A 12,963-nucleotide genomic window follows, 5' to 3' on the forward strand; every position below is an offset into this window, starting at 1 on the left:
AGTTTCTGTTTGTCTTCTGTTAACTCGTTTGCCAAGGTCTTCTGCCCATTTGACATTTTCCTCTTTCTCCATGCTCACCATCCATCTTCCATCTCTGTACTATCTCTTCCACTGCCATATCCAACATTTCTGTTTCTTTTCCACTGTCTACCATCTCTCTCTCTCTCCCTACCTTGTGCTCTGGATTAAACCTCTCTATTCCCCTCCATGAAGTTTCTCTTCCCTCCTCCCCTCCATTATCATGTGCACTATTTCTTTCTCCCCATGAACCATCTCTCCTTGCCTCTATCCTATGTCCAACATTTCTCCCTATCCTCTACCATATGCAGAATATCTCCCTATCACCCCTTTCTATCTCTGTTACATCTCTCCTTTCCTCTCCTCCATCCCATCTCCACCAATTCTTCCTCTCTGCTCTGTCCCCCCCCTTCCCCCCGTGCAGCAGCTTTTCATCCCTCCCTCTCATCCCCCTGTGTAGCAGCTTTACATCCCTCCTAGTCTCCTGTGCAGCACCTCCCGACTGACCCCCCTCCCCCCTTCGGGCCTCCTAAAGTAGCAACAACAGTGGCCAGATTTGCAAAGGCAGCGCAGTAAACAGGCTTCTCAAGGCCTGCCCGCCAGGGATTCTCACTGCCGCATCATCAGTGACACAGCAGAGGGAAGGCCCTGGCGAGGCAGGTCAGGAGAAGCTTGTTCCAGTGCGCTGTATCTGCCAAGCCAATCACTACCATTGTTGCTGCTACTTAAGAGGTCCGAAGGTATGTCTGGACTCAAGACTCACTGAATCAGTGAGTCCAATTTTTTTAAAAAGTGAATCGATTCACTGAGGTGAATCGGTGAATTGATGCGAATCAGGCAGTATTACTTCAGATTTGACTGGTTTAGCGACAATCAGATTTGCCGACCTGATGAACAAAATGGCTCACCACGTGGCTTTGTGCACGATTGCTCATTCTCTGATCCGGCCATGCAAATAAGATCATTAATATTGAAATGCCATGTAAACTAGCAGCGCAATTGATGCTTTCACATGCCTTCCCGATGTACAAAATAAAGTGATTGCTTTTGGCGATCCAAAATAAGCGACAGGTTAAAGACCTATCGCTTACCTGTCCTACCCATATTTCAGCCCTGAAACTAATATATTTATAATAACATACCATAACTTTTTTTTTTTAATGGGCACAGATGCTGTGCATATGTTATACAATATCTGCCACATTAAACAAAAATAAGCAATCCAAGCCCCCCCAACAACTGTGGGTCCTTGAATCCCCCAATGATGATGGCTGCCCCCGTGATAGTGACGCACCCAGAGAGATAGGAGGGATGCCTACTCCCACCTGCCTCAGGAACCCAATTAGGCATCAGGGCCACCTGGACCCTCCCAACACTCTTCCCTCCCAACTTTCCCCCGGCACCCCCCCACCCTACATGAAGATCCCCCACTCCCACCACCCCACTAACAAGACCCCAAAAAACAGCCCTGGTGGTCTGGGGGGGGGGTCAGCTCTGAACACCCCAGCCCCTCCCCTCTTTGTAGAAGCCGGCAAGAAGGATGCACTGGGAAGGTGGCCTAAGGCCCTGACTGGCTCAGATACCTAAGCCACAACTTTTTTTTTTTTTTTTTTTTTTTTTTAATGGGGACATATATTGTGTATGGGTAACACACTTTGCTTCAGCACCTGCAGTCACAGATGGGAAAGTCAGTTGTTTACAATTTTGAATTTTGGTGGGAAAATCAGTTGGTCTCTTTTTCTCATAGAATGGAAATATCTGGTGAGAAATTTCTTGGTTCGCTCATGAAGTAAAGCATTCAAAGCAGACTGCACTGAAAAATAAGCTTCCCTAGTAGATCTAGAAGGATGATGAATAAACTGAGATTTGGCTTTCCGTAATTGTTTTTCCAGAAGAATAATGCAATGGGCCAAGCGACAAGCTCGAGAAGATGTATAATGAATGATATGTTTGTGGAGAACCACCTCCTTAAGAGTCTCCAAAAACAACAGAGGTTCGTCTTGATGTTGCACATTGAAGTTACAAAAATCTTCACATTTAGAGGTCAAATAAAAGTAAAAATGCTTATCTTGATAAAGATAAGCAGAGACCCGCCATCTAAATGCCCCAGAGGAAGAATGAGGTAGGTCCAACTCTAAACAACATTTGCATGGTCCAAGATGACTATGAGACTAATATCTGCAGAAATGACACATGAAAACAAAGTCAAAGGGAGAAGAATATAGTCAATACGAGACAAAGACCTGTGCTCATGCGATATATATGTATAATCCTTAGCAGTAGGATTCAATAAATGCCAGGGGTCCACAAGATCCAAAGAGCAACAGAGGAAAGGTAAACTCTAGCTCCCAAATTAGTTCCTTTGGTGGGGTCCAAACTGTCCATCTGGTGGTCAAGAACCTGATTAATGTCCCCCGCAAAGACTACATGTAAAGGATCATCCTGCAGAGCTAGACAGACTAACTTACAGAAAAAAGCATGCTCATATACATTGGATGCATATACAGCTAGAAGATAGAAGTCTAGTCCTGAGGCCTGGACCCATAACAGTACCTTCCACCCATTAGTATCTTTCTGAACTTGAGTAACCTGGTCCATAAAACCCTTCTGAAACAAAACAGCTACCCCACCCTTCTTTAAAGGATTCAAAGAATAATAGGCTTGATCTACTCATTCAGTACAAAGTTTAGAGCAGTGCTCTTCAACCGTTGGTCCGTGGACCGGTGTCGGTCTGCAAAAATTTTCTGCCAGTTCGTGAAGAATTTGTGTCATCTGCAAGCACATGTCTCTTTTCCTTCTGGCTTGGCTGCTCCTTATCTTCAGCACCAGATGCACTTGTTTGCTGGGACAGCGCACAGTGGCTCTTGCATGCAGCTGAACCGGAACCAGGTCAGCAGCATTTAGCGTGCAAGAGCCGGCAAACAAGTGCGGCTGGCACTGAAGATAAGGAGCAGAAAATCTGGAAGGAAGATGGTGTCCGACGGTCGAGGTAACTGCCTGACCAGAAAAGCTTCCCTCTAATGTCAGGTCTGACATCGGAGGGAAGCCCTCCAGTCAGCTTCGATGGAGGGAGGCCTAGTGCGAGGGTGGAGGACTGCTGGACTTACAGGCGATAAGGAAGGAGGGTGCCTGCTGGACTCACGGTCAGCTGCAAGCGCGAGGGGAGCTGCCAGTGCTGATCCAGCTTTGGCAGAGGGGGACATGCCCAGCAGGATGGCCCTGAAGAAGTAAGGGAGAGAAGGGATAATATGGGACTAAGGGAAAAAAGAGGGGGGGGGGAGTGCGTTGTTACATGGGAGGGGCATGAATTTGGGACAAAGGTTGGAAGGCAGGGAGGGGGGGATACAGACTTGGAACACAGAAGGAAGGGAGGATGCATGAACTTGGGACACAAGGGAGGGGATACAAAGGGAGAATTGTTTGGGATGAATGTGTAAGTGAGAGGGAAAGATGGTGCACATGGGGGAAAGGAAGAAAGAGGAAAATTGTTGGGCATAGAGAGAGACTCCAGAGTCTGAGGTCGAAGCAGAAGTGTCTTCCATGGTGGCAACATGCACCTCCAGTTTTCTGGTGTGCAAGGACACATCAGATAGTAATGCCTTGAGACCAAAGCCATGCAGGAAGCAGCGCGGGGCCAGGCTGGAGATTGAAAAGATCGCTCCTGCCCTGCACCGTTGGCTGCGAGATTTGAGGAGGCAGTCGTCTGCCGTCCAGCAAGGTAGATAGGGGGGATGATTTTAAAAAACAGTATAGGCTACCCCAGCTACTGGTAGATAAGCTGCAGCTAATACAATTGGGTGGCTTATCTACTAGGTTTAAAACTTGCATAGGCATTTTGCGTGGCCTATATGTGGGGAAATACAGTAATGGGTAACAATTCCCTATCCTAATGTTCTAATCTTATATGTTCTCTTTTTCTCCTAAACATTGCAGTTCAACCTGTTTCCCTCTTGTTTCGTGTATTGTCAGAGTATTAAAGTATGTGGGTTTTTTTTACTAAAACACCGTTTTTATATTTGTAAATCTCATTGAAATATGATATTGCGATCAAATCAAATTTTAAATAAACTTGAAACTTGATCACTGAAACCTGACTAAAATACCTTAATAGTCCTGAACTGCCCCACCTCTGCCCACAAGGGTACAGTATCATTCACATTCACAGGCCTCCTATGGATATATTGCCCTCTTGGCCCCCAATCAAGCAATAATATAAATTTGCAAGAAATCATCTCAAGTCTAGTCTGTTAATACACCAGATTGTTTATATTCAGACATAAATCTTCCCCTTGAAGCCTCAGATAATAATGCCGTCTATTACTTCAAAATGCTGCTTGAAGACTGCCAAATCTCAAAATATCCAGTCCAACACATGTAAAAGGCCATACCCTCAACTTCATAGTCTCCATACCCTCCTGTCTCATCACCAATACTAACCTGCACTTCCTCCTACTCTAATAAACAGGTAGGAGGCAGAATAAACCCTACTCAATTCTAGAACAAAGTAGTTATCTCACTACTTTGGCTCAACCAATGCAATGCTGTCAAATTGGAACAAATCAATCACAAACACCCTAGACCCTCTTGCCCCCTTACACCACCACAACATAAAATGCACTAAACTCTTTCCATGGTTCACAGAAACTCAGAAAAGAAAAGCACACCTGCCGAAGACTGGAAAGACAATGGCAGAAAAGTAAGATGTCTTATTGCAAAATAATATGGAGGGCAGTGATCAACAAATTCAAATTTAATATTGCTGAGGCTAAGAAAAACTGTTATGCTCAAGAGATAGAAAATAAAACCCCTGACAACAAGTTATTTCGCTGCATACACAGCCTTTCAGCACTACCAGAAAAGGGCACTTATAAGTCTCAACAGACAGCCAGACCTTGCAGACTTCTTCCTCAACAAGATCAGATTAGTACAAACAGAAGTCGAGAAAACACAGCCCACCCTGGAATATATACACACCATTCCACAAAACTCTGATGACCCCTGCACAGTAGACCAGATATGGAACACCCTCACTCCACTAACAACAGGTGAAATAGTGAGTTTTCTAAAGAAATTATCGACCCTTAACAACTCCCTCGACAGCTGCCCCTCCATATCTACTAGCCATTGCACCTTAAGTAATCGTCAGCTGGATCACAAAGTTCCTAAACAACCTTCTAAATCAAGCCCAACTCTCGGCTGAAATGGGTAAAATAGCTCACACACCCATACCAAAATCATAAAATGTCGACCTATCCATTCTTTCAAACTATAGACCCATAGCAGGTAGCCCTATACTTACCAAGCTCCTAGAAACACATATATATAAGCAACTCACATCCTACATTGAACAGTACTCCAGCCTACATCCCTCTCAGTTTGGATTCCGATCACAGCACAGCACTGAACTGCTTTTGCTAATCCTTACCACAAAGATTAAACAGATATTAAGCATAGGTCAACAAGCCACCCTTCTTCAATTCAGCATCTCCGCAGCCTTCAATTCTGTAAACCACCACCTTCTCCTAATGAAACTATCTGAAATTGAAATCACAGGCACTATACTTAGCTGATTTAACGACATCCAAGAAAGATATTGTCTTCTTCACCAGTTGGAAAGCATTCTGTGGAGTACCCCAGGGTTCTCTACTTTCCCCAATACTGTTCATCCTATTCATGAGCTCTCTCGGTACCATTACATTTGTCAAAAATGAATGCCTGTTATCCTAAGTAGATTACATTCTCCTCCTCATTCCCATTATAGACAATCAACTAGATGTATCAAAAAAATGGCTAACATCAACAAGAAACAATTATGGAACAAAATTAAACTAAAACTGAATGCAACCAAAACCAGTATCCTCTGGACCCACACACCCCTACAGTTTCCAATAGCATTGTCCTGCCATCTGGAGTTAAAATAGACATTGAAGAATTCTCCAAAGTACTGGGTGTTATACTGGATTCCACACTATCCCTTGAAGCACAAATCTCAAACCTCTGGGGAAAAATCTTCTCCATGACACAGCTAAGACTCATAAGACCCTACTTCCATGAATGACACTTCGCCATACTAGTACAAATGCTAATTTTATCACAGCTTGACTACTGTAACTCCCTCTACGCAGGCATCAATATAACATTGATCTGCAAACTGCAACTAATCCAAAACACAGCAATTAGACTTATTTTCAAGCTAAAAAAATTATGACCCAATCTCCACATATCTCAAACAGTTACATTGGCTACTAGCCACTACTCGAATAAACTTCAAAATCTCCTATACAATCTTTCACATCCTGCATGGAAATTCCACCTTGTCACTCATAAAGTTTCATAAACCTATTCACTTCCTCATGGTCCAGCTCAACCAGAAATCTTAATAAACTTCTGATGAACCACCCCACAACAAAAGGCCTCAGATACAAACATATTTTCAACACCATGTTTATGTATATTGGCACAAAGACATAGCACAACCTCTCAACAATAATCAGATCTGAACTAAACTACCTCACACTCCGAAAGAAACTAAAGACTTATCTCTCTGACACCATATTCAACATAGAAAAATGACCCTTGAGCCTACAAACACCTTGCTACCTCAATGATACTATGCACACTGTCATCCACATGACCTTGGACTGTTACCTCCACCTTCTACCTTGCAGCACCACTCTTTCAACAATACTAGTTTATCTCTTCTTGTATTATGCCATCGCTCAATCTGTATTGTAATGTATCTCCTGTAGCATCCTTGTACTGTACTAAATTGTAGCTCCTTAAATTGTACTGCAAGTAACCTTGAACCTTTTTTAGGCATAGTTCAACTCATAAATCCCAGATTAGAATAGATTAATATCAGGAAAAAATATGCAATACATCTTTATGAATGAGTGTATCCTCTGTAAATAATGTGTACTCATATCAACATTGCCCCCAAAACAAAAATAAAGACTAACCAAAAACAGGCAAAATGAATAATGCTGCAGACAACACAAGAAACTAAACAAAAACATTTATGGGCTGTCCATCCCTAATGAATACCTCTCTTGAGTGAGGCTAAATATACAACATGTGTTTGTGCAGATTTTCTTATTTTGTTATCCACATAGATCTGGAAGGTTCTGTGGAATCAAAATAAAGTGTCATGGTTGGCTTGTTGTTATTTTACATAGTTTTAGTCACTTTTGACTAGGTCAGGCCTTCAAAATATTATCTTATATGGTTCTGAATAGGAACTCAGAAGGATTTTAGGTTTATAGGATTACCTGAGTTATCTTCATCTTTGCGTATTTTCAGCTTTACAAGGTCCTCACATTCCTTGAGGATCTGAACTGCATCTTCCATGGAGCAGTTGTCTAATCGAATGTTATCAATAGCAAGCAATTTATCACCCAGCTCTAGAGTTCCAGTTCTGTTAGCAAATGAATAGTAGTACATAATTAAAATATATATCTGCTACTTATGCACAATTAATTGTAATGCACCATTCAAACTGATTTTCCATTGTTGAAATGAATTTATATTAAGCTTTTTCTGTCTATTATTTGATAAAAATCATATGGCTAAGTTGTTGAAATGATAAAATATTCAAATGATATTAAAGGTAAGAAGCTACAGTCTTCGTAATGAAATTTTACATATACCCAACGATATTCAAAGCTATTTAACTGGCCAGAAAGAGCTGCTGACCAGTTAAATAGCATTTAACTGGCTAACCGTGAATATTCAGCACAAGAGAACCAGTTATCTCCTCTGAATATTCATGATTAGTGGTTAAACGATATCCGGCTATATCGCACAATAACTGGTAATATTCAGCGCTGACCAGCTAAGTCCAGCAGGCAAATTGTACTGCCAAAATAGCAGTCTTATCTTTGACCATTATAAATTAAATGGCTAGCACTGAATATTGACAACTGGTTAAGTTATAGCTAGTCAAGAACCCCCCAGATATTCAGATGCCAGTCACTGGAAACAGCCCGACATTGAATATCTGGGTTCACTGCCGACCATGAGACTTATGTAGGCTGCCTTCTGTGGTCTGAATATTGGGCCTGTATTGTAATATATATATAATAGGAAATATCTATATGTTTATACTGTATATAATGGTGTTATTTACCAGCAGATAGAGGGGGTTGCAATGGGGGTGACAGTGGCCCCGTCCATTGCCACTCTATATATGGGGAAGTTTGAGACCGAATTAGTGTACCCTTCGACATTTTTCCAGTCCATCCAGGTCTGGAAAAGATTTTTGGATGACATTTTCATAATATGGGATGGGGCAGAACAAGACCTGAAGAGGTTTTGCACATGGATCAACACCTTGAACCCACATCTTCAATTTGTGGCCCATTATAGTAAAACCACGATTGAATTTCTTGACATCCTTATTAATAAGGACGATACAGGGATATACACTACTTTATATAGAAAAGCTGTAGCAAGGAATACATTACTCCATTTCAATAGCTACCATCCATACCATCTGAGATACAACTTGCCCATTAGTCAGTATTTGAGGATACGTAGGGTATGTTCCACCCTACTAGAATTCAAAAGGGTAGCTAAAGATTTGGAGGCAAGATTCCTAGCAAGGGGTTACCCTAGAAGATCTGTCAGACAAGCGTATCTTAGAGCAAGGTATGCCCAGAGAGACCTTTTACTACAAGAAAAAACTAGTGTTAAAGAGGAGGATCGTCTTGTTTGTGTTTTGCCTTACTCTATTGCATCAGGAGTATTAATCTCCTATATTAAACAATTTTGGCCCATACTGAGTTTACACGAATGTTTAGTAGAACTTCCCCTGTTTTCCCATCGCCGGGGCAAGACCATTGGCCAGGCACTGTTAAAATCTGATAGAACAAGAGTGGACCCTAGTACGATCAGGGGCCACGAAAAATGCCAACAGTGCCAGTGGTGCCACTTGACTTTGGAGGGCCCCCAATGGACTGATCCTCAGTCGGGGTATGTAATAAAAGCTAGGACTAACACCAACTGTAGAACCCTTCGGGTGGTCTATATAATTGTATGCCCTTGCAATTTAATTTATGTGGGGCGTACTAAGAGAGCGATTAATGTTCGTCTTAATGAACACAAATCGCGGATTACTACTCTAGCCATACAAGCCCCGATAGTCCAGCATTGCATAGATAAAGAGCATGGGGTCCACCAACTAAAATGGAGAGTCATAGACCATTTGGAAGCAAGTGAACTAAAAGGGGATTGGGAACAGAGGCTTAACATGCTTGAACAGCGGTGGATCTACCGATTAAACTCAGTGGTCCCTTATGGACTTAATAACGAGTTAGAATGGGCCTCCCTTATATAAGATTAGATAGGGATCGAGGTTCCCCCATATTGTCCAGTTACTCAGTGTGCCTAAGTATAACTGTTATATTAAGGTGAACTCCGTCCCCTGACGTCATGATGACGTGAGGGGACGGAGCCTATAAATCATGTGATTTAGAGTCGGCCAGCCATTTCGTTTCGACGCTATGGTGGTTTGTGAGAGGTAAGAATGATTTAAACATATTTTATAAAATTATACTTAGCAAAAGTGCTGTAAGAAGTTGGGAAGGTGGACTAGTGTAATTTAGATCTTGATTTTATATCTCACAGGGAGTTGGAGCCTTGAGAAAGTTTGTTTTCACACAAACTCCCCTGCACAGCGTCTTGCTAAAAGCCAAAAGCTAAAAGCTAAGTATTCTTAGTATTTAACACGTATTTATACAGAAAATTGCAAAAAAGTATAATATTTAAAAAATAGAAACTGGTTCCAATGAGGAGTGGGAGCATAAAGCCATACACTATGAGAATGCTTGAGTGTGTGGTGGCCCGCTGAGGAACAGTGAATATTCAATGAATAAATTACTGAATGAAGGTTGTTAATGCAGCGGGATAATTTCTCTCTGCTGAATTATAGTTATACTGTAGTAACAACATACAAAGCTTAGATGAATTGAGGAGTATAAAATAGCACTTACTAGGAAATCCTAAAAATGGCACCTACCGATAGGTGACTCCGTTAATTGAATAATGAGACTAATCAGCGCTGTTAACGAGAGACAATTGAAAAGTAGGCACCTATCAGTAGAATGTGATTCTGTAAAAGGCTGCCTAAAATTTATAGGCACCCTAAGAGAAAACAGACCGAGATAGGCATAGGTGTGATTTGTAGTTAGGTGGTCTCTTACAGAATAACTCCTGGTAGGCACCTACTTCCATGCCTACATTTTAGGCATGCCAAAAACTAGCCTATTTTTCAGGTGGCTCCAGATATGCCTGTTAGCCGTGATCCAGGGCAGTACACCTATTGGCACATTATACTGTATACCTCATATTTGTCTTCAATGTTATATGTAGGAGCTTATATATGTGCTTTTAATGTAATCCGCTTAGGTTTTAAGTGGAATAGAAATTTTAAAATAAATAAATATTGAATGATGTCCATTAAATTGAAAATGAGGTTCTTTGTACTTACATTCATAGATCTGATAGAGGGTCTAGGGGGTGGTGTGCTATTAGGCTGGTGGGCTGGCTCTGAACCTTTTTTCTAACGTCAGAATTGATATCGGGGGGAAGGCTTGTGGGCCAGCTGCATGCAATTGCTACATACACCTGGCCCTTCCTTGCCTGGAATTGCAGCAGTGGTGGGAGATGGATGGATGGAGCATGTCGGGTGGCAGCAGCGGCGGCAGGGGGGGATGGAGCATGTCAGGTGGCAGGGCGGAATTGGCGGCAGCTTCAGTGGAGGGCAGGCAGGCTTCGGGGGAAGGAGGAAGGGGTGGAACAAAGGCTGGAAGGCAGTGAGGGGGAGGGGGCACGAACTCGACAGAGGAAGAAAGGGAGGCATGAACATTGGACACAGAATGGAGAGAGGAAGGGGGCATTAACTTGGGATATAGGTGGGGAGGGAATAGAAAGGGAAAATTGTTGAGCATGAGTGTGTGAGGGAGAGATGGTTCACATGGGGAAAGGAAGAAAGGAAAATTGGGCATAGAGAGAGAGGAGTGAGGTAGAGATGCATGGGGAATAGAAGGATGAGAAGAAGAAATGTTGGATATGGTGGTGGAAAGGGACCAGAGGGACAGATTGAAGGGGATGCAAGGGGAGGAATGTTGAGCATAATGATGGAGGGAGAGATGTGGCATGGTGTTGGAGAGTAGTGATAGAAGGAGAAATGGACATGGGATTGGTGAGTAGTGGTGAAAAATGCTGCACATGATCTGGGAGATGAGAGAGGAAGAAAAGTTGGACTCACAGAGTGACAGAGAGAGATGTTGATTGGGGAATGGAATGAGGTCTGGAGGAGAGGAAGCATGCAAGAGTCAGAAAGAAAGAAAGAAATATTGGATACACAGTCAGAAGGAAGTGCAACCAGAGACTCGTGAAATCACCAGACAACAAAGGTAGGAAAAATGATTTTATTTTCAATTTAGTGATCAAAATGTGTCAGTTTTGAGAATTTATATCTATTGTCTATATTTTGATCTATATTTGTCTATTTTTCTATAGTTGTTACTGATTTCATATTTTAAAGTCAGCTGCCTTGACATCTTTGAAAAAAACCTGAATATAAATGATAATTAACATTTTCTCTGCGTACAGTGTGCTTTGTGTTTTTTAATTTTGTGTTTATCATTATGTATTAATAAGATTATATTGTGTGTATATGAAAAATGGATGGAAGAAATTGCATTACAATTAGTACTATTATTATGGGAGTGGAGTCAGGGGCGGAATTTGGGCATGTCTGGGGCAGAGCTTGGGTGGGAATACTCAGTTGGTATTTGTTAGATTTAGGGGTACTTGGTTTGAAAAGGCTGAGAAGCACTGTTCTATACTATGTGGGAACAGAAAGTGGTGGCAGAGAGAAAGACATAGGGGATAGCTGGAGAAAGCCTTTTTCTGGCACTGTCAATGAACACAGCAAATTTATAGGGTCCCTGGGGAGGGGGAACAGAAAGAGGTAGGGAGTTGATACTGGAACCACAGGATAGGGGAATTGTAGAGGGAGGTAAGGAGGTGATGCCACTGCTGATTTTAGGGTGGAAAAGGGGTAACAAGGCAGTTTTTTGGGTGGCGATGCCTATATATAGCTCCAGATATGTGAAAATTTTACTCCATTTCTTGAAGTAAGCACTTCCACAAAAACAGACCTCCTAGTTGGGATCCTTTCATAACATAACATAACATCACATCATATTTATAGATTGTGTTACCAAAAAGTTCCACGTGGTTTACAAAAGATTATAAACATTAAACATAATCATATATTTGAATGAGTCAGCTAATCAGGTATTTGGAGAAAAGATAGGTTTTTAGCTGTTTTCTAAAATGTTTGTAAGAAACAGCTGTGAGTAACAATGATCAAAATTCTTTTTCAAGAGAAGCTGCCTGAAATGCTAAAGAGTGATTTAGGAATTTCTTGCTTTTACAACCTTTTACAGAAGGGAAATTGAACAGAGCATGAATTTTTCTACTGCATTTGTGCGTAGCTATGGAAAAACCATTAGCCAGATATCCATATTTTTGCATATGAACACAGTAGTGTACCAAGTGCGGGGTGGTCAGGGAGTTAGGGGCTGCCATAGTGATTGCAGGACTGTGGTTCACCTGCGCGCTGCCATTGGCTCCACTGGCCCCACCCACTCTGACGTCCACTTCCTATTGCGGGACAGGGGACCAGCAGAACTGCCAGCTGAGTGCAGGTGGGCTGCGGCCTCGCAACTGCTCCACGCATCCTCCCACTCCTGGAGGAGGGGGCTACTCCAGCCAGAGGAGGGGTGCTCTGTCCTGGGTTTCCACCCTGCCAGGTACGCCACTGTATGAACAAAACCATAACTGTAATCTTATAATATGTGAAACCCTGTTATTGAAATAAGAGTTTTTTTACAATATGTATTAAAGACAACTACATTTTAAGACAACACATTTATG

The 12,963-nt window shown here is 42.1% G+C and overlaps 1 protein-coding gene across 1 annotated transcript in view; it reads right to left on the reverse strand.

Annotated features, from left to right (window-relative positions):
• Window positions 1-12,963, reverse strand: part of GRIP1 (glutamate receptor interacting protein 1) — a 399,879-nt gene that overhangs the window by 94,243 nt on the left and 292,673 nt on the right. The window contains 1 exon segment of the mRNA XM_033958481.1: window positions 7,287-7,432. Coding sequence (XP_033814372.1) covers window positions 7,287-7,432 — 146 coding nt within the window.

This window comes from Geotrypetes seraphini, chromosome 9 (assembly GCF_902459505.1).
Source record: "Geotrypetes seraphini chromosome 9, aGeoSer1.1, whole genome shotgun sequence".
Classification (NCBI taxonomy): Eukaryota; Metazoa; Chordata; class Amphibia; order Gymnophiona; family Dermophiidae; genus Geotrypetes; species Geotrypetes seraphini.